A 22,289-nucleotide genomic window follows, 5' to 3' on the forward strand; every position below is an offset into this window, starting at 1 on the left:
AGCTCGTGAGCCACATGCGGCTCTCTGGCCCCTTGAGTGTGGCTCTTCCACAAAATACCGACTTCTGCGCATGGGCCACGAAGTTTCAATCGCACTGTACGTGTGCACCCGCACATGGTATTTTGTGGAAGAGCCACACTCAAGGGGCCAAAGAGCCGCAGTTTGCCGACCACTGGCCTAAACAAAGCTAAAGAACTGTGTCTGGGTGGAAATAATAACTCATTCACCAACTATTTCCTGAGTTCTCACTACGTGCCAGGAACTCACCGTTCTAGATAAGGGGGTACAGTGGGGAACTACAGCTAGTCTCGAGCTCTGACAGGACTTCCCTTTCCTGGGTTGTCTTCACCAACTCCTGGATCCTTTATGCACACATTCAGACAGGGGCTGGTTTGTGGGGAAACAGTGTTTGGGGAGCAGGGTCCAGAACGTGCCATGGAGGAGTTACTGTAGCCCCAAGAACACGGCACCAGGCATAAAGGCAAAGCTTTCGCCTTCAAAGCAGGTGACAGTAGGAGGGATGAGAACCGAGACCCGCACTGAGGCACAGGGTAGCCACCTGGCCGTCTCTAAAGCTTGGCTCTCCTGGGACACCGTATGGGAGAAACCCCAAGCTGACGTGTAGGACACTGAAACCTAAAGCTACGGCAAGGAGCCGAGACCACAGAGCCCACTCTGTCCTACAAGCGCCCCCGGGCGCGGCCTCCCTCCCTTGGGCGTACACAGGTATCTCCATCACCACTGTCTGCTCAGATTCTATTATTTCCAACCGAATGGTTTCCTTCCAGGATTCCTTTCCTTGCTCACTTGGCAGAGGGGCCCCAAGATTAAGTTATCTGCCAGTCTCGTTTAGGTGGCAATGCCCCCCCAAGATTAAGTTATCTGCCACACTCTCACTTAGGTGGCAATGCCCCAAACAAGTTTCCTGTGGACGGTGGCATCTACACAGGTTCCTCGTGCCCCTGTCCCAGGAACAGCAACTAAGACACGACATCTACACAGGTTCCTCAGCAAAGACGTCACTTTAGTCTGAAGTAGCCAAGTAGGGCCACTAAGCCACAGGCTGTGTCACCCAGATCCTGACTTCAGTCCTGCTTCGGGTTATTTTTGGCTTGTCTCCGATTATCTTAGAATTACTCTCCCCGCCTAATTTCCATTCTCATTTCCCTGCAGGGATCCTAGCAGAGCAGTTTGTTCCGGATGGGCCCCACCTCCACCTGTACTCGGAACACGAGTGGATCAAGCTGATGAACTGGCAACACAGCACCATGTACCTGTTCTTCGCCATCTCAGGAATCACCGACATGCTCACCTATCTCGTCAGTCACGTGCCCTTGGGGGTGGACAGACTGGTGATGGCTGTGGCAGCGTTCAACGAAGGTAACTGAGGGGTAAGGATGGGAAAAGGGAAGAAACTGACAAGTTGTGGTTATGAGCGATCTGGGCACAGTGCACCACAACTATCACAAATATAACCACCTTCCCCAGAAAAAATCCAAATCTCTAAACTTCAACAACCTGAGCAGGCTTAGTCCTATGCTCTGGATGGTATAGGTGACATATTCCTTAAAGAACCCATGAAAGGCCCAGCCACTGGCTCAGTGGTTGAGCATCGACCTATGAACCAGGAGGTCATGGTTCAATTACTGGTCAGGGCACATGCCTGGGTTGCGGGCTCGATCCCCAGTGGGGGACTTGCAGGAGACAGCTGTTCAATGATTCTCTCTCCTTCTCTCCCCTTCATCTCTGAAATCAATGAAAAATTTTGTTTTAAAAAAGAACCCGGGAAAGCACAAGGCTTTTAGCCAAAGTCACTGGCTAGGAGTGTACAAACTCCGCCCACCCCCTCATGCGTGTGAGTGCATGTGCGCACATCCACACGGAAACACAGAACTGTCTGAAGACGGGGTGAATGTCACCACGCCAGATTGACTCCCTGTGGTTTGGGAAGGGAAACTGCACTCCAGCCCCCACCCGGAGTGTCATTGTCTGGACTCCATCACAAATAGGAGAGCTAGGCAGATCTCCCAACGTAGCTCATGTTCAATGGGGTCGTAAAAAAAGCATCTTGTACCCCAACAACCTCACTGACTTATGTTATCTCAGGAAGAGTTTAAAAAGGTGAATGAGGGCAAAACCGAATTTCAAGTAAACACACACAATATGTCACCAATCAGCAATACTTCACTTACCCATCCTGTATTGAATCCTACCATCAATTCTGTAAATAGAGATATAGCCTTTGCTGCTTAGACCCACTTTACACACACACAATTTTTTAAAAATATAGTTTTATTGATTTCAGAGGAGGGGGGGGGAGAGGGATTGAAACATCAGGGATGAGAGAGACTCATTGATCGGCTGCCTCCTGCATGCCCTCTGCTCGGGACTGAGCCTGCAACCCGGGCATGTGCCCTGACTGGGAACTGAACCGCGACCTCCTGGTTCAAAGGCTGACACTCGAACACTGAGCCACGCCGGCTGGGGCAGCACACACAGATTTCATCTGCCCATTGCTTGTCCTATAATGTCATATAAACTGACATTCCGAGGGCAGAAGACCCTGGCTGAGGACATTCTATAGTGGGCGTGCAGGGTGGTGCTGACAGAGAAATGGGCATCTCTCATGGCCGTGCCTGGCTCTGGGGCAGGTTTCCTCTTCTACCACCACGTCCACAACCGGCCGCCACTGGACCAGTTCATCCACTCCCTGCTGCTGTGCGCTGTGTTCGGAGGGGCTCTCAGCATCTTCTTGGAGGTGATCCTTCGGGACAACATTGTGCTGGAACTTTTCCGAACCTCGCTCGTTATTCTCCAGGGCACCTGGTTCTGGCAGGTAAGTGTTCAAACACTGCTCCTAGCGCTGTAGGGACTGAGGGGCCCACGGAGCGTGTCCAGGTGAAGTCTGACATGCCGCCCCCGGACCTGGGGAGCCTTACCCATGAATAGCCTGCTGATGCGTTAAGCAGAGTCTATGGAGTGTACACAGTGAGCAGATTAACTATTTCCCCATCTGCCCGCCCCAGTGGAGGTACTGATACCATCTAAAGCAGGGGTCCTCAAACTTTTTAAACAGGGGGCCAGTTCACTGTCCCTCAGACCATTGGAGGGCCGGACTATAGTTTAAAAAAAAAAAACTATGAACAAATTCCTATGCACACTGCACATATCTTATTTTGAAGTAAAAAAACAAAACAGGAACAAATACATGTGGCCCACGGGCCGTAGTTTGAGGACCCCTGATCTAAAGGCTCCACTTGCTAAACTGTTCCCCTGAAATTTGGTTGGAAATAAGCCTTTGCTAAAACCAGAATTAACCCAGCCATTTTCCTGTGCAAAACGTCTTTCCCCGCTAAGGCAGGCAGGGGGAATGCGGTCCGAATGCCTTCAGTAACCACAGGCAGGAGGCAACTAATGACTAGCTGTCTTCTCTGTGTGACCCACCAGATTGGGTTTGTGCTGTTCCCGCCCTCTGGAGGCCCGCAGTGGGACCAGGGAGATCACGCGAACCTCATGTTCATCACCATGTGCTTCTGCTGGCACTACCTGGCCGCGCTCTGCATCGTGGCCGTCAACTACTCCCTTGTTCACTGGTACGTCCCCGAGACTTGTCAGCGTTTTCCTTCCTTACCAACCCCCTGCACCATTTTTATTTCCAGGGACCCCTTTCACAACTAACTCCCACCACTTAACAAGTACCAGCTAAAGGCCGAGTCCTGTGCTAGGTGCTCTAGACCAGTGGCCGCCAACCAGTGGTCCTCGGACCACCGATGGCCCGTGAGGTCCGAAAGGTTGGTGACCAGTGGTTTAAGGAAACCTTTGGAGCAGCAGTCGCCAACCGGTGGCTGAGACGTCCAAAAGGTTGGCGACCATTGCTCTAGACTATGAATGAGGGTGATGGGGCTCTGAGAAGGTTAAGGGCCTGACTGGTCATAGTAACCTGGGACAGACCCAGACTGCAGAGGCAGATCTGACTGAGCTCAGACCTGTGCTGCGACAGAAAACACTCGGAATGAGGCCCGGGCACTGGACTGCAGTCCTGCTCTGTCCCTGTTCATTTTGAGCCCATCGCCTGTTTCCCAGAGGCCTTGCGACAGTCAGATGAGACAGCACGCAGCTGAAGTGCTCCTCCAAGATGACATCGAACAGTTCCCAGGCACGTGCTTTGTCCCAGGCACCGCCCGATTTAATCCTCATCACTTTATGAAATATGTAATGTTGTACAGACGGGAAAACCAAGGCTTCAAAAGACTAATGTGATCAAGGTCGCCCAACGAGCAACTGGCAGAGCTCCAGTCTTTAACCACAGTGCCAGGGAGACTGCGGGCACATGGCACTAGTTGTTGTCTTAGCTGACCCTGGCTCCTGATTTCCCTACCAAAGCAGATACCACTTCACCCAGAAAGACTTCCACGCAGACCAAACAGAACACAACTCAAGGTCCTAGTTTCTATCAGTTCCACTGCCGGGTCAGTGCAATAATAAAAAGGGAGGTGGGACACCCGAGTTCAGTCTCAATTACAACATTCACTATCAAATATTATTCATCACGATTCCTTTATCTACCGACAAATACTGAGAAGTCAGACATGTAATCACAATATTTAAGGAAGTAAATGCTTTAAGCACCATTAGACACCCTCACATTCTTCAGGGAAGGGAGTTTGGGGGCTGATTTAATTCGTTACTGTTTCTCCATGACAGCCTTCTGACCCGGTTAAAGAGGCGCAGAGAAGGAGAAATCATTGGCATTCAGGAGCTGAAGTCAGACACCACTTACCAGAAGGCCCTGCTGAATGGCTCCGACGAGGAATGAGACGGGGCCCTCGGTCACAAACGGGGTGGCGTGTCCCCGTGAGGACTAGCTGAGTGTCACAGGTGTGGCTCATCTCCATGTTAATGCTTGCCTTGGTCTGCCCTGAAGGTGCTCTATATTTGCACCTTCTCACTTAACGGCTGAAGACTGTGTTGGTGCGTATCCTTCATAAAGAAAAACGAAGCAAGCCTTTACGTCTCAGGAGAGAAATCAGAGACTCTGAAGTGTCAGAACAGCACGTAGCCTCATTGACGAATCCAGGATGTGAATCCAGCCAAACCCACGGCTGTTGATGACTTATCCCTTCTTTCCCTCCCAAGAAAGGAACTTTCTTATTAGGAAGTGAGTGAATCACAGTGCCTTTCTTTTAGAGATTCAAGTCTAGCATGTATTTTTAAAAAGTAGTCATCCACAAGTTTTGGTGTTTACACATCACTTGTTAACACTTCCTAACTAATCATGACACTAGAGTACTGCAATACCACTGCTGGTAAGTGACAAAGTTGGGCCAAAGGTGCATTTTGTTTTTAAAACCAGGAAGCTAGTTAGTGGCCCAGATGAGAGCTGGAACTCAGATGGTCTGACTCCTCAAAAGTGCCTCATGAGGATACTGACAGGAAAGCTGGACAGTGAGGGAGAGAAAATGTCAGGTAGGGGAGGCCTTGACTTTAAATACAGCCGAAAGCAAAGGGCAAGAATCCTGCAAAGGATCTGAAGCTGGAACTGGTAATACAATCTTGATACTCTAGTCTTGGTTCTGGTTCTTTTTTTTTTTTTTTTTAAAGCTTCCTTCAACAAGGGCTTATTAAACATCTCCTTTGCACCAGGACTGGAATGGTTGTACAGATTAACTAAGTATGTGCCCAGCAAGGAATTCAGTCTAATGGGAGAACTATGCAGGCAGTTCATACGGGGTGACTGATGCCATGATGGTAAGTGAAACCACCATGACACAAAGGAGGGAGGAGCTTGGCCATAGAAAAGGCACATTCCAGGCAGAGAGAAAAGAACATGAATGGATAAAGGTGGGTTAGGACGAATCTGAAAGCTCTTACCGTAGAGACCAAATAGTACCATTCAACTGTTGGGCACTTTTCAGACTCTGAAATATATCTTGTTTCTCACGACCACCTACCGGTATACTGGAAATACATTCGTTCTTCGGAGTTGAGTGGTCTAAGGTTACTAGGTGTAGAACCAGATTTCAGTAGGACTCCAGCCAGCCTGTCTCTCGACTTTCTCCTCTGCTACGTCACACAAATGCAGCAATCATTCCCGTGGAGCATTGAGGTCGTCATTCACCTGAAGCACTGAGGTCAGCCCAGGGTCATTCCCGTGGAGCACTGAGGTCAGCACCGGGGTCATTCCCATGGAGCACTGAGGTCAGCACCGGGGTCATTCCCATGGAGCACTGAGGTCAGCCCAGGGTCATTCCCATGGAGCACTGAGGTCAGCACCGGGGTCATTCCCATGGAGCATTGAGGTCAGCACCGGGGTCATTCCCGTGGAGCACTGGACGGCTCTGGTAGAAACTCTGCACTCAGCACCTCCCTTGCTCAGCCAGCACTTAGAGCTGGAGGCACAGCTTCAGGAGAAGAATGAGCTCCCTGAAAACTCGGATTTAGTACTGAGAGGCGAGCCCATGGGTACCCTTTCAGCATCCAGGGGGTTTGCCTGAGTAAAACCCAACATCCTTTCAACAAGTACCAGAGGACCCGTTATTGGCAATGAATGTAAAACATGTCCTTTCCTCGGCGACTGGAGGTGGGAAGAAGGAACCTACTCTGGGTTTTACTTTCAAAGCAACGCTCTCCATTTTGAATTAAAGGGGGTGAGGCAGCAGGCTTTAGGGAAAGGTGGTATTTTCTCCAGAGTGAGGATCAACTATGAAACATCCAAGTCTATTCTAATGCTCCTCCCAGCATGGCTGGGACACCGTCACAGAAGTGGTCACCACTAACATGAACATTCTGGGCTACAGTGCAAACCCCTCACAACGCTACGCACCAAATCCAGTCTGAGACACGCGGTCGGAATAACTTTGCCAACTCCTGTCCACCAGAGGCTCAAAGACTCAAGGCCGCCACAGGTCCTTCTGGAATGGTCCCCCCAAACACCTCCGGAGCCACCACATCTCTCATGGCCCCAGGTGTGCATCCAGGACCCATGTTTGGTGCAAATGCTGGTGACGTCACCTGAACAATTCCAAGAGGGGGTTTCCGCTGTGTACGCCACCGACAGGCTGGCCAGGACCCATCTCACTTCCCAGGGCTCAGTCCTACACTGTTCTCCTAGGATGTCAAAGTCTGCAGCCACTAGGAGACGGGCGGTCAGGTGACTTCAGTCAATAACAGTGTGGGGTGGGGTTGGGGCTGAAGGCCAGGACTTTTATGAAATCATTTATTAAACAAATTGAGAGGAAGTTTAACCAGCAGTCAATACCCAAGACAGGATTCCTCCAATTTCTACCTGTTGCTCACTTAGAGCCTGTCACATGAACTTTCCGTGTGAAATGTGACTCCAGGGAGTACTGACATGCAAATACCAAAGTATTATGAAACAGCAGGTGCAGCCACCTTTACTCGGGTGAAACAGTTGTTTCTCCTCACTGCAGTCCCTGCCTCCGGCCATTTCCCATCCATTTCTGTCCAGCCCTCCACTCCCCTCAAGAGCTCAATCCCGCCTCGGCCGATTCACCTCTGCCCTGTCATCCAGACTTCCACCCTCAGCTCTGGATCGCCCCCAAGTCTCACCATGACACATCACGGCCGCTCCCTTCTTAGGAAGGCAGCAGAAAGGGCACCTGACTTAGAATCCGAAGACTGGACTTACTTCTTGGTTCTAACTCCAGCTGAAACGCGCATTTTCTCCCAGTGAAAACAGCTTAACTTTCACAGAACTTCCTTAGGAATCCAATGAGGTGTCTGTACAACCACTGTGTCAACACCAAGCCATCGAAAGGTGTCGGCCCCTCAACAACTTGCCCGATCCCTCCGCTCCCGCCTGCAAGCCCCTCTGAAGCAGGCCATTCCCACTCCTTCCGATCCACTTCCGCACGCAGATGCCATACAGTGTCATCGCTAGACTTCGACAGATTAAAATACCTTTTCAGTCATCTGGATCCTTCCAAGAGTTAGGGAAGCTCTGCCCCTGCAGAAAAGCTTCCCCACCCAAGCCCTGCTCCAGCACAGAAGCAGCATATACTCTTACCCACCAGTGCCTTAATTAAAGCACCATGCCCAGCTCTCTGCCTGCAGCTCGGTGGGGCTGAGAAGCAGGAAACAGCCAGGATTAAATAACTTGTACACTGACACTGACCTTCTTTTGGTTGGTGCTGTCCAGTAGGGACACCCATCTCTACTTTGGAATAAAAGTCAGCAAAGTTTTATTTAAAGAACCACATCGAAAGTATTTTAGACTTGAGGGTCATGTGGCATCTATTCAGTTCTGCTTCTGCTCGAACTGAAAGCAGCCATAGATAATACACAAATGAAATGGGCATGGGCTGTGTTCCAATAAAACTTTATTTACAAAAACAGGAAGCCAACCTAAGGGCGGTGGCTTGCTGACTCTTGTTCTGGAGCAAAGCAGAATGTAGAGTCTCTGAACTGAAATGCAGTCTGTGCTGCAAGAGCAACGTCCCTGCTGGCATCCACCCGCCGTGCCCACCAGCCCGGGAGTGTGAACAGGCTTGGTGAGGACAGCCAGCAGCAAAAGAACAGGCCACAGCCAGGATCCTGACACCCCCTCTTTAAGAGGTAGTGCCCAACTAGTCCCATTTCAGGGAACCCACACACTCTCACTTCTTGTGTTTCTTTCCCATCTCAGAGCCTCTCCACGGAGTTATCCAGTCAGCCACCAACTTATTAGAATCCTGCCATTCTCACATTCTGGTCAAAAGAATGAATCCGTTTAGGGGGCTAATGCCCAAGTTTCTATTTGACAAAGACGTACAATAGGCTCTTTAAAAAAAATAAGTTACATAAAAATTTCTGGAGACAAAACTATCCAGACCACTCGTCACGGAGAAGACCACAAGCTGAAAGGGACGAGCCGCGTACAGAATGCGGCGTAGTCGCTGTCCGCACTCCCCCCGTAAGCCCGCTCTCGGGGAGCCTGGCTTGTGTGACACACTGACCTCACACGGTTCTGAGAGAAGCCTCCCTGGGTCGGTACGGAACAGACCTGGAGCGAGCCTTCCTCAGTGTCCTCCTCGTGGGGTGTGGCAGCGGATGGCAGCCCTGTTGCCGCCAGCCCACCACTGGCCTCAGAGGAAGGAGGGGCCTCCCTGCTCCCTTCCTTTCGGCCTGCAGGGCGGAGAAGGCCTGGGTTCTGATGGAAGCTTCTCTCAGAGTCACTGCTGTTCGGGTGCCTGCTTAGGAGACGGAGCTGTGGTCACAACAACAGTGGAGACCGCTTTGGAGGAATTCGAGGCTGTTCCCTGTTGGAGATGGGACGCGGGGACAGTCTGGATGCGCACCTGTTCGCAAAGAGAACATCTGGTCAGCAGCTTGCAAACAGGCTCGCCGGTTGGGCACAGAAAGCAAAGGCAAGGAGAGAAGCCGGTGTGGCGCAGTGCGCCCTGGCCTCACCTGTGTGGCCTGGCCCTGCTGCTGGAGCTGCTGCAGCTGCTGGGCAGTGAGGAAGCTCACGGGCTTGTTGCCAGCTATGAGCTTGGTGCCCGCTGGCATGGTGGTGAGGATGATGTTGCGGCCCAACCCACTGAGGCTGTGGACGGAAAGCAGGACAGGGCGTTAGCTCCCGCCAGAATCAGGCCACGCACTGAAGGAAGCCAGGGGGCCTGGGGCCCCTGAAAATCCCAGCATTCTGGACTGAAGTGGAAACCAGCGGATGAGACCACGTTTGTTCCACCTTCTATGCTTCCCATGACGAGATAAGAGCGAGCCCCAGGCCCCCAGTGCTTTGGCTAAAATGACCCTGAGATCCAGACCTTGATCAGCGGGAGTAACGAACAAGGCCCCGGGGAGGCGTGCGCTTGTGTCAAGAATCCCCTGCCCCACACAGCTGCCTTGAGACCATCAGAACGATCCCATCACACCCCTTCTCCCTGTCCCGTTTCAGTCAGGGCCACGGGCAGCCCAGGTTCCAACAGGCCCTCCTCCTCCTGACTGACCACACCACCGGGCTCAGAAAACGCAAGGCCTTCCCAGCAGCCAGTCGAAACTGCTGTCTGAGCCGTGTCAGTGGCGACCCATGACGCACTGCCTGTCCCCTTCCTTGCTTTTTCTTCACAGTACACCTTACCGCCCACATATTATTTCGCTCCCCACTTGAAGCCAGCATGGACTTCTGTCTCTCTCAATCACTGCTATATCCCCCACACCTAAAACAACACTAGCTAATCAATACGCCTCGCCGAGCACAAGAAAGGAGAGGTACCCAGGGTGAGCCCCAGGAAACCAGCACCCGGAAGCCCTGCCCTCCCTCCCGACGGCACTTACTTGGCTCCCAGGTTGCCTTTGATGATGGGGGCTGTGACCACACTCTTGCCCTTCATAGGCTGGCTGATCACAGAGAGCGGGACTGTGATCCGAGTCGGCAGCTTCCCCTAGAGAGAAGGAGGAGCCAGTGTATGGGACACGGATGAGAAGACCAGTGTCTCCTCCAGGGCTGAGCCCAGGAGCCAGCGCCAGAGGCTCTCGCCGCCTGGGCTCTGCGGGATCCAGCGTTCCTGAGGTGCGGCCCAGGGAGGCCTCATGAAACCAGTCACATACGGTAGTTCAGGGCTCCTGTGCTACACTGAGGGGCCACCTGATCGCTATCATCTCTTCCATGCTGCCTACAGCAGCAGTCACCACACACAATGCTGTCGTCAGGATTAAATGTGTTCCTCACCCCCAGAGGAGGATGTGTGTTCACTTCCGCACAGAGAGCCGAGCTCCTAGGGCAGTGATGGCGAACCTTTTGAGCTCGGCGTGTCAGCATTTTGAAAAACCCTAACTTAACTCTGGTGCCGTGTCACATATAGAAATGTTTTGATATTTGCAACCATAGTAAAACAAAGATTTATATTTTTGATATTTATTTTATATATTTAAATGCCATTTAACCAAGAAAAATCAACCAAAAAAATGAGTTCGCCATCACTGTCCTAGAGGGTAGGCCTTACTCATCTGCGGAGCCCCGACCCGTGGCGCTCAGCAGCTGTCGGAGGCCGTGGGAGCGGGGACAGGGGCACTCGGAGTTCACACAGCAGGTGCACAGCTGCTGCTTCGCTGGAACACGGCAGGGCGTGCCCCAGGGGGACGGCCACATTCTCCAGGTGCCTTCCGCTTCCGCCAGAGATAAAGAGGTCAGCGAAGGACACCAATAACAAACTCAGCCAAGTGAAAAGCCCAACCCAAAGCTGATGAAGCCCAAGAGGAACTAAAAGGCTGAGAAGGCCTGTCTGGGCTTTCGGATGGCTAAGGTTCGGTCACTGCATCCCCTGTTTTTAGGCTGCCTGGCTTCTTAGCCCTTGGTGGGCCATAAAATTTATATTCAGTAAAATTCTGTGTAAATTTGATTTTTAAAAATGATTCAAGCCTGGCTGGCGTGGCTCAGTGGTTGAGCGCCGACCTATGAAGCAGGAGGTCACGGTTCAATTCCCGGTCAGGGCACATGCCTGGGTTGCAGGCTCGCCCAATGGGGGCGTGCAGGAGGCAGCCGATCAATGATTCTCTCTCATCATTGATGTTTCTGTCTCTCTCTTCCTCTCTGAAATCAATAAAAACATATATATATATATATTTTATTTTATTGATTCTTTACAGAGAGGAAGGGAGAGAGATAGCGTTAGAAACATCGATGAGAGAGAAACATCGATCAGCTGCCTCCTGCACATCTCCCACTGGGGATGTGCCCGCAACCCAGGTACATGCCCTTGACCGGAATCGAACCTGAGACCTTTCAGTCCGCAGGCCGACGCTCTATCCACTGAGCCAAACGGGTTTCGGCATAAAAACATATTTTTAAGAAATGATTCAAGAGGGGTGGTCTGCTAGGCTGCTAAGAAAAGGCACTGGATGTCCTGTGGGCCAGCTGGTTCTACAGTCGGGCACTCAGGGTAGCCCATTGCAAAGCACTGAAAGGTGTCAACAGGCAGCAGAATGGCGCCTCCGGTGGACTGACTTGTGGTTTTAGTTTCTTCAAGTCTTAGTTGCTTAAAGACATGTCAGGCCACCGGTACACCAACCGGAAATGTCCCTTCCTGAGCGAGCCTCCTGACAGCTGACTAGACAGGGGAGAGGCAACACTTCCTGCCCCACTGGATGCTCTCTGGTCCACAGCGTGGGGCAGAGGCATGTTTACAGTTGTGAGCACGCCATGTATTAATTACTGTATTTTCTTCCATACAAACAACTGCAAACCTCCTCCTGCCCCACCCTGGTTTTCATCCCGATCAATTATAACAGGGTAGATGCCACTGGGTAGGAGCTTTCCCTGATACGAGAAGGATTCAAGGGAAACAAAAGTGGGTCAAGTAAGCAGTTTCCTTTCCTCCTCCTAACTTCTGATATGAGAACCTAGACATTTCCTTTTAAGCCACACTACGTATCAGGGTGTATTGGCTGGTAGTTTTACTAAAGTACATGTCCTCTTTCCTCCTTCCTCTATTACTCTGGCTTTTACCCGAATTATTGAGGTTTTACTACACAGCTTGTTTAGAAAAGGGAAACTATATTTTACTCTGCCCATATAACATACACAACAGTGCTCCTGATCTCGAAGCTGAATGGACACAGAAGCATCCAGAAACACACCTATGCTGACATGAGAATTTGGTTTAGGATAAATGTAGCACTTCAAGTTAATGGGAAGCAATAAATTAGTGATGTTGGAATAATTTGAAAAACATAAAATGAGATCTCTACCACAGGCTATTCACAAAATTATATTTCAAATGAATTATCAGCTATACCTTTCTTAAAACTCTGAAAATATTTTATGAAAATACAAGCTAATATCTTTATAACCCTGGGGTAAGAAAGGCAAAAGACATAAAACCCAGGAACCATAAAAGGTATGTTGATAGACAGATCTAATCAGATAAAATACCTGTAAAGCAAAAGGCTCCATAGGCAAGGTTAAAAAGTGACAGAGGGACCCCAGCCAGTGTGGCTCAGAGGCTGAGCATCGACCCATGAACCAGGTCACTGGTTCGATTCCCGGGCAGGACACATGCCCAGTTGCGGGCTCGATCCCCAAGAGGGGGCGGGCAGGAGGCAGCTGATCAATGATGTTTCTCTCATCAATGTTTCTCTCTCTATCCCTCTCCCTTCTTCTTTCTCTAAAAAAATCAATAAAAACTTTTTTTTAAATGACTGAGGGGAAAAAAATACTTTCCACACACAGAACTAACACCCAGAAGATAGAAAGGGTCACTCAAACTATGAAAAAACAGAAAACCCCAAAGAAAACTGGCAAAGATTTATCTACTGCTAGAGAGCACAGCCAGTCTGCACAGGCCTGGATGCTCAACCGCACTACAGACCAGGGAAACAAAACAGAAAAAGGACTCTCTCAGGAGTAAGAGAGCCACATACAGTTCAAACAACACGTGCCACCCGGCCTGGGGAAGCCAGGAGACTTGCTGGCTGGACAGAAAGCTGCGATGGCCTTTTGGGTAGCACAACTGGAGTATAAAACTTCCAGCACGTGTACCGCCGTGGCCGGGCTAGCCCCTCGGCTCCAGAAATCCTTCTACGTGATCACATATGCACCCCCAAGCATTCTCTGTCACGCTGGTTTTAACAATGAAAAAGCTCTCTTTAGTAGAAGCGTGATTAAAACACATCCCTTCTAGGGACTCCCACAGTGTCATAAAAAAGGATGCAGTCAGTATCTGTGGAAGATCTAGAATAACCCCCACGACATCTCTTCAAATAAATAAGGCAAACCACAGGACAGCCTATAGACTGAGGTCTCTCACAGGACTCTTTAACTGTGTCTGTGTATGAAGATGCTCTGGGAAAGGCCTAGAAGGACAAATGCCAAACACCCAGGATGTTAGCCCTCACGACGGGAGAGCTAGAGGGGGTGAAAGAAACTTTGTACTTGACTCCCTGAACTTCTGGGCTGTTTTAATATTTTCCAAGAATGTATGCGTGTCTACTTTCATCAATTTGTGTGGGTCACGTGGTGACACAGACATTTCCGCTCCTAAGAGGAGCAGTCCCTGGCGGAAGGGCTAGGTGTGCCCCGCCCCAATGGTACTCACAGCCTGGGACGTGGAAACCACTGTGGTGCTGACGGGCACCTGCCGCACCGTGGGGGCTCCCGTGGCAATGCTGATGGGGGTGCTGGCGGCCCCCGAGGCCACGGCCACAGTCTTGGACACGGCAGCGTTCATACTGGGCAGGGACACCGCCGACGTGTGAACAGTCCCGGACCCGCTGGCCACCGAGGACCCTGGCTTGGCGTGGGCTGCCACTGTGATGGTCTGACCGGCCTTGGGAGGCATCACGCCCAGGCCCTGCACGATGCGGATGGTGGCAGCCGGCTTCGCCTCTGACGAGGCCACTGTGGTTTTGCCCTTCTGCTCGGCCACACTCACACCGAGGGCGGGCATCAGGCGAAAAGCTGACCCCGAGCCTTCCGCCGGCTTGAGGTCGGGCGTCACTTTGACCACGGTGGTGCCAGTCGGAGTGGACGCGGGGGCACTGGCGGAACTGGCCTTGGCAGGGCTGTCCGTGGCGTGGACGGGGTTGGAAGTGACGTGTAGGGTAGCGGAGATGCCTTTGCCTGCCGTGCCGCCTCCTGTCCCGAAGAGGTCCTGGGTCAGTTTGACTGTGGTCACCTGGGACTTGGCCAACGTGGCCATCATGTCCGGTGTGATCCGCAGAACCGTCTGGCCTTTGGCATCTGTGGTGATGGAAGAGGGTGGCAGGCGCAACACATCCTTGCCCTGGATGCGGAAGTTAGTGGCGGTCAGTGGGATGCTGTTGCCTGTCTGGGGCTTCACACCAAGCTGCCCCGTGATCGCCACCTGGTGGGGAGAAACAGCACTGACCGAGGGATCCCCAGCGCTGCACTGGTTACACTGCACAGTTAGGCAAACCTCCATTTGTGTTTCATGTATTTCTCTAACTTTTCATTTTTAAAAATGATAAATATTCACAAAAGAATAGTGGAACAAACCCATGTACCTATCACCCAACTTCAATAGTTACCACTTTGTTAGTCTTGTTTTATCTACCCTTCCTGTGTTTTTGTTGTTTTTTGTATGTTTTTTTTTGGGGGGGGGGGGGAAGGGAGGAAGAGGAGTGGGAATATTTTTAAGTAAAATAATAGATAGCACTTTGCTGATCAATACTTCTGTACACATCTCCAACCTAGAAAAGGGCCTTTTAAATTAAATAACAGACACCCATTATTACCTAATAATATATATTCACATTTCTGCAACCGTCCTAAAAATGTCTCCACTTGGAGAGCAGCAGCGTGGCCAACGCCATGTGTAGTCATCGCAGCCCTTCTGGCCGCCGGGACTTTCTCTGTCACACGAGCCATTTTCCCCTCTGCTGGACCACCACCATCCAGGAACGCATTTCCCACCCTAGACTACAGACCCTTGCTTCACCCCCATCTCCCTCCCCAGCTCACTCCACTGGAATCTCCACTGCAGCCCCAGTCCTCTGCTCTCTTCAAACACAAAATTACTCTAAAAAGATTCTACCTTCACATCTCCATTTCCTCGCCTTACGTTCTCCTGAACACATTCCCAAAAAGGCACTAAGCCACTGGACCCAGTCAAGTTCACTCATGACCTACCCCAGGCAGTGGTCAGTTCCCAGGCCTCCCATCACGCATCTGGCACACCTGGTGCACGCACTGACTCTGGAGCACCCCTCTCTCTCTCTCTTGCCTTCGTCTGGCGCCTGTGTTTCCATCTCAGAGAATGCCGTCACTATCTGCTCAGTCACTCTAGCCAAAACCCATGGACTCCCTTCTCCCAGACCCCACAATCAAACCAGAAAATCACAATGACTCTACCTTGAACCCTATGTTCAGAACCCAGCCCTTCTCACCCTGCGATGACCATTCGCAGGAGGCCAGTGTGACCTCTCCCCGGGACCACTGCCACGGTCCCGACCTGGCCTCCCTGCTTCCGCTCTTGCTCCTAAAGTCCACTCTCACAGCAGCCAGGCCTTTCTTAGTGTAAAACCAATCAGGCCCCCCTGAGTCACAATCTCAGTGATTCCCCATCACCTTCGAATTAAAATCAAAGTGCGGCCCTAACCGGCTTGGCTTAGTGGATAGAGCGTCGGCCTGCGGACTGAAGGGTCCCAGGTTCGATTCCGGTCAAGGGCATGTACCTTGGTTGCAAGCACATCCCCAGTAGGGGGTGTGCAGGAGGCAACTGATCGATGTTTCTATCTCATCGATATTTCTAACTCTCTATCCCTCTCCCTTCCTCTCTGTAAAAAATCAATAAAATATATTTAAAATCAAAGTGCGACATGATTGAACCTCTTGAGAAACCGATTTCCTACACTCCCGCACTTGCTCACGAGGCCTCAGCCACACGGGTTTCCTGCTGGTCCTCAAACATATTCTTGACTCAAGACATTTTCACTTGCTCTGCCCGTTCCTGGAATGGCTCGCCTCCAGCGCACTTTCCGCCTCACTCCTCTCAAACACCAGCTCCTCCAGGCCCCCCGATCGCCCCGGCTGACAGCACATGCGCTCTCCCTCCCCTGCTACTGCTTTCTCACCTCCCACACCTGCCCCTGGAGCGCCTGCCTGTCTCCCAGCCCCATGGGAGAGTGGGCTCCACGAGGGAGGGACTTAGTCTGGGCAACATACCACTAAACCCCCAACACTGCGGACAGTGCCTGGCACACAAAAGGTACTAATAAATATTTAATCAAGAAAAATGCTCCTTTATCATTCTGTGGTTCCAGTTCAGCTGTAAAATGGGGCTAAGTGCCTGCCCCACGGTGTTCTGAGTATTAAATTATTTAATGTGTATAAAATGCTTGGCACCGTGCAGGCACTAGTTGCATTTGCCCAATTCTTTGAAGTTCAATGGTTAGCCTTGCATATTCACAACCACAAAAGCACGAATATACGCTTCTACGAGTGGTAAACTGAAACGCCGATAAAGCATATAAAGTCAGACCCCAGGATTTTAACTCAATCTCCTCCAAACTCAGAAGCTCAGCTACTAAATGCTGAATTACATGGAAGGAGCAGAGGGATCTCTCAGGCCCCTGCAGGGCCGGCACTGCCCTCGGTGGGAACTAGAACCTGAAATACCTGTGAACTAAGGGTCACGGTCACGAGTCGCTGAGCTCTGCACTGTCCGAGCTCTGCACTGTCCTCTGCTCGGGCCGGAGGACGGACCCACCTACCTGCTTGATGATGTTCTGCCCGCTCACATTCTGGATGACGGCGGCCGTGGACGCGCTCGGGGCAGAGCTCCCGGGGGAGCTGGTGGCTGGCTTGCTCGCAGGGCTGGCGGTGGCAGGGAGACTTGTCACCGTGAGGCCCGTCTGCCCGGCTCCCGGCCGCTGCACAGTGGCCGCTGCAGTCTGAGCTTTGACTGGGACGGTGGCCATGACTGTCTAGTTCAGAGCAGGAGGCCAAGAGCTTAATTAGAGACTGAGATGCAGACCAGGCCGCCCCCACCCACGAAGCGCGCCTCGGGAAGTGCTCCTAATGGAACAGTGCTCAACCCTCACCACTCCCTAAAGCGGACGCTGTGAAGTTCGTGCTTGGGTGTAGCATCTTTAATTTTCAGAATGCCTCCACATTTAACACCTCACTCCTACACCAAGGACAAATATCATACCCACTTTATAGTAGAGGAGACTGAGGCAAAGGTAAGACTTTTCTCTAGAATCACACAAGTAGCTAGTGGCATGGCTGAGACTAGAGGCACAGGGGAAGGAGCCCGAGATTTCGGATCGCAGGTCTGGATTTAACTCCAGCTCTACGAGGGGCCTAACGTTACCATCCTGGGTAAACCAACCAACTTCGCAGAAGTTCTGATGCTCAACATGTCAAGTACAACTTACATTCAAGTACAGCTCGTAAGAACACTCCCCAGCTGTGGACAGTAAATGAGCTGGAATACACAGCAGCAGCAGCAGCAGCAGCTTACCCAGCCTGCCCACGGCACTCCCTGCCCACCTCTGGGTCCGCGGTCCCTGCTTACCTGGGGCATGACTTTGGTCTGCGTAGCAGTGGCTGGCACGCGGATCTGTGGCCCTGCTGGGATCGGTGGCAGTGTCTGTGCTGGCCCCGCTGACTGCTGGGTAACAGCAGGAAGGCCAGGCTGGGCCACCACCCGTACCTGGGGGAGTCCCGCCGAGCCGGAGTGGCTCACGACGCGGGCAGCGGCCTGGGAAGTCGGCGGCGTCTGGCTGGCGGCTGGGGAGAGCATGGTTCCCAGCTGTGGCATCGTTGGCGAGGAGACCAGAAGAACACTGGGAGGGAAAGCGGGGAAACAGGAAACAATGAGCTCAGGATGCGCCGACGGGGAGGGGGAGAGCGGGAGGAGAGATGGGGAGCTCACCCAGAGCTGGATTTCGCGGGTTCTGGGGCGGTGGTCGGGCCACTCTTGCTGACTGCCGGAACGGGCGGCGGGGAGATAGGCGTGGCGGGCAAAGCTGGCGTGGTGGGCGTCACAGGGGTGACGGGGGTGGGCGGCATGCTGGAGTCACTGAGGCTCATCTGGCTCTGCTCAGAAGGGCCGCTGCTGAGGGCCTTCAGGGAACTCTCCTTGCTACTGGACTTCTAGGCAGGAGAGAGAGAGAGAGATCCACGTGCAGATTTAACACGGGGGCACGAAGGCAGGCTCGGCCCTGGTTCCCGGGGCTCTGAGCCTCGCCGCCCTCCCTGCAACCACTAAGGCGGGCTCTCCGCTGGCCACTTACCACCTTAGAGGAGGGCTTGGGCTTCTGCTGAAGGGCTTTTCTGGCTTTCGCGGCCGCTGCTTGCGCTTGGTGAATCCGCTCTGTGAACGAGAGTGACAAGCGTCAGCCACTGTTTGCCCTCAGCACAGTAAGGAGGTGCTTCCATGAAGAGCCAGGGCCTCGCTGGAGGGCCAAGTCCTGCCCTATGCTCCTGTCCTGCCCAAACGCCAGGGAGAAGCAGAATGGAACTGGGGCAGGAAGTCAGAGCATCCCTAGTCTGGCTGGACACACTGCCCGAGCCTCACCCACCGAACTCTTCCTCGCTCCTGTCGCGGTGCAGGTAGATCCACAGCTTGCGGCCGATGTCGTACTTCACACATGGGTCCTTCTCATAGTGCAGCCGATCCAGGGCCCCGCTCACCACTGTGTTCACCTAGCAACCAGAACAAAGGGGATGAGGCCCTAAGACCCATGGGAGGTGGAGCAGCTGGGTCGAATCTGTGCTTCACTAACAGCAAGGGTCTTAGGTTAACACTGTTCACGTGACACCCTTCTCTCCTCTTCTTCATTCCGTTTTTTTTTTTTAATTTATGTTACTATATTTTATAGCCTCATTATTTTCCGTAATTCCTTTCGGGAACAAAACAAAAAGAATCTCTTCTCCATCCTACCTGAGTGCTGGTGACATCTGGTGCAAGAAACTGGGAGTCCTTGAGCAGCTCGCAGATCTCTGCCCGCGTGCCCTCGCCGTTAGGCAGCCGAGCTGCGGCATCTCGAACTGATGGCGACGGAAAATGGAAAGTCCAAGAATCAAGCAGAGCTACTACGGGGGACACCCTTCCCTTCTTGCTCTGGGGGGTGACATGCCCTGAGGTGTCTTCCTCACTCAGCGTTGGGTGGACACTGCCCTCTAGGGGCCGTTCCCTACGTGTACACTCTTCACACTCAGCCAAGACTGAACATGACACCTAGGACTATCCAGAGGTAACACACCATACACTGGCAGTGCTATGATGCTGTAACAGACTTAGATATGTTCATACCACCTTACAGCCGCTGCAGACGACTCCAAATACCACTTTCATGCATCACTACGTATTTGGAAATTACAGAAGGTGTAAGACCTGCTGCTAGATCTGATCATTTAATATCATAATAAAGATACATATATTTCTGCACGAGAAATTTGTTTTAATATTTTGACAACTATTTCAACATGATTAGTTTCTCTTGTAACTCTATGCATTCTGTTTTCTGCATTTAAAGCATAATTCTGAGGAGGGGCCATAGGTTTCACCAGAGCCAAAGATTCATGACACACACAAAAAGGTTAAAAACCTCATCTTGAAAGGAACAATAGTGTGGAGGCAGCAAATTCCTATACTTGAGCTCACTATTTAGCTGGCCTGGGAACAATTAATTCCTGAATAAACTGGAGCGCAGAAGTCAGAAAAGAAACAGATTCCTGATAAACCCCTGGGGGTAGGAGGCCCCTTCCCAAACACCAAAGCTCCCTGAAGCTGCGCCGACCCGCACAGCTTTCCTGTGTGGTGGGGGCGGGCGTGAGGAGCACAGCTGCCCGGAGAAGCAGCAGTCCCACCTACCGAGAGAGAGGATGGTGACGTAGGCCGGCCGGTCGGAGCGCAGCAGGGAGTGCTCCCGAGCCTTGTTGAGGGAGGTCTCCTTATCAAACACGCCCTTCACGGGCCCTACCACGGACTCGAAGCCGTGCATCCGGAAGGTGAACGCCTTGTGGGGCTGGCTGTACCGGTAACGCTCCTGTCGAGAGGAAAGGCCACGCTCCTAAGTCAGAATCTGTGGGGTTCCCTCCAGCGCTCCCACCCAATGAGGAGAGATTAAAACGAGGAGAAACAGGCTCTTCCACTGGGATCACTGAGCCGACGCCAGTGGGAAAGGGACGGCCCCCAAAGCCCTCCTCCTGCAAAGGGACAGGAAGGTAAGTGTAACTGTACTCTGCCATCTGGAAGAAAAGGTCATTAAAACACCATGGCTGCCCCTAACAAACAATCCCACCAGCAGGGATCCCAGGTGAAAGGTGTGACGTTCCTGCCACACGGCCTCACGGGCGCAGAGATCCCCCTGGGCTCGGGCTGTCTTACCTGCTCCTGGAACACGCGTTTCTCCTCCCCGGTGCTGGGCCGCACCACATAGTCAGTTCTTCTGGAACATAAAGAATTTGGGCAATCTAAAAAAAGCCAAACTCACAGGAAGAAGCAGGGAGTAGAATGGTGGTTACCAGGGGCTGGCAGATGGGGAAACGGGGAAATGCTGGTAAAGGGCACCAGCTTCCAGCTATGAGAAGAGTAAGGTCTGGGGATCTAGCGCACAGCACGGTGACTACAGTTCATAACACTGATTTACACACTTGGAAGTTGCTAAGAGAGACCTTACCACACAAACATATACATAAATTGGTAATTCTGTGAGGTGACGGATGTGTTAACCTTACTGTGGAACTCATTTCACCATCTATACATGTATCAAATCCACACACAGTATTATATATGTCAACGGTATCTCACAAAGCTGGGGGTAAGAAAAGAGGACCACACCAGACGGAGAATGGTCACATGAGATGCTGTGATATGAAGGGCTCAGGGCTAGAGGCCAAGAGGCCTAAATGTTAGTCCTGTCCCTAACCTCCGGCCAGTCACTTAGCCTCGGGCCTCAATTTCTTTTTAGGTGAAGCGAGGGAAGATGGACTGGATGAATCACATTCAAACAGGAACTGAAGGAGGGGAATTCAGGGGGAAAAGCATGCCCACCTACAAGGCAGATCACATCCCCCTCAGAAACCCTGCTGTGCAACCCCTGCCCAATCCAGAACCCTCTCCTCGAGGAGCCTCTCTGGATGACGGGAGTGGTGTCCTCAGGTGTGCTAGGGCAGGTGACAATCCGTGGGCCCCCAGGATCTCTCAAGCCCACGACAACTCTAACAGGTTAAGATATGTCAGGAAAGCCATGGCAGTAGGTAGAGTTATACTCACACCCGGGGAACAGGCGTGGTGGCGTCTGAGCTGTCCTCGTTTTCTTGCTGCGGAAAAGGAAAACATGAACAGGTACGTGGACTACAGGATTCTGGCTGACGCAGGGCTCTGGACGCCCAGTCGGGAAGGCTGACATTTCTGTACAAAGCATACCTTGCAGAGGGCCTGGTCTTTGGTTTCGAGCCACAGCTGGAAGAGGGCAGCTAACTCCTTCTCGTTGTCTTGGGACTGGCCTGTTAGGAGAATCAAAAGGCAAAAAATAATGAAACCAACGAGGGCTTTCCTCGGGATCTCACTTTCTCCTCGCGTGCTGTATCTGTGAGAGAGAACCCGTCAGGACCTGCAGCAGCGGCCTTTGCAACAGAAAGCATCTGGCCCACAGGCTCACAATATTTACTATCTGGCCCTACAACGTGTGCCACGCCAGCCCACCGCGGCCGACTTCAAGCACCGCCTGACAGCGTGGTCACCTTCCCTACCCCGGTCCTGAACTCAGGTCATTCTGATAAGAATCGCTCTTACAAGAAATTCTTCACTTCCTCCATGTCCACAAGTCCACAGCCTTTATCTTACTGAACCTTTTAGTAACAGTCAAGGCTAATG

At 52.0% G+C, this 22,289-nt stretch overlaps 2 protein-coding genes across 7 annotated transcripts in view; one reads left to right on the forward strand and one right to left on the reverse strand.

The window, feature by feature from the left end:
- TMEM45B (transmembrane protein 45B) overlaps positions 1 to 19,419 on the forward strand; it is a 43,374-nt gene extending 23,955 nt beyond the window's left edge. For 5 of the 6 annotated variants that reach the window (XM_006098871.3, XM_014464438.2, XM_014464439.2 and 2 more), the window contains exons 3-6: positions 1,174 to 1,380; positions 2,652 to 2,836; positions 3,448 to 3,593; positions 4,705 to 5,948. In XM_006098871.3, the coding sequence (XP_006098933.1) occupies positions 1,174 to 1,380; positions 2,652 to 2,836; positions 3,448 to 3,593; positions 4,705 to 4,816 (650 nt within the window). In that variant the 3' untranslated portion in view covers positions 4,817 to 5,948. Of the gene's footprint in view, positions 1 to 1,173; positions 1,381 to 2,651; positions 2,837 to 3,447; positions 3,594 to 4,704; positions 5,949 to 19,315 lie in introns of those variants that run through there. The other variant, XR_002831680.1, reaches the window with a different exon arrangement.
- Positions 8,322 to 22,289, reverse strand: part of NFRKB (nuclear factor related to kappaB binding protein) — a 31,060-nt gene continuing 17,092 nt past the window's right edge. The window contains 14 exon segments of the mRNA XM_014464437.2: positions 8,322 to 9,296; positions 9,409 to 9,544; positions 10,279 to 10,385; positions 14,037 to 14,804; positions 17,173 to 17,385; positions 17,979 to 18,249; positions 18,339 to 18,559; positions 18,700 to 18,779; positions 18,988 to 19,111; positions 19,350 to 19,456; positions 20,283 to 20,457; positions 20,799 to 20,859; positions 21,687 to 21,733; positions 21,840 to 21,919. Of these exon segments, the coding sequence (XP_014319923.1) occupies positions 9,171 to 9,296; positions 9,409 to 9,544; positions 10,279 to 10,385; positions 14,037 to 14,804; positions 17,173 to 17,385; positions 17,979 to 18,249; positions 18,339 to 18,559; positions 18,700 to 18,779; positions 18,988 to 19,111; positions 19,350 to 19,456; positions 20,283 to 20,457; positions 20,799 to 20,859; positions 21,687 to 21,733; positions 21,840 to 21,919 (2,516 nt within the window). The 3' untranslated portion in view covers positions 8,322 to 9,170.

Source organism: Myotis lucifugus, unplaced genomic scaffold, assembly GCF_000147115.1.
Source record: "Myotis lucifugus unplaced genomic scaffold, Myoluc2.0 scaffold_250, whole genome shotgun sequence".
NCBI lineage: Eukaryota > Metazoa > Chordata > Mammalia > Chiroptera > Vespertilionidae > Myotis > Myotis lucifugus.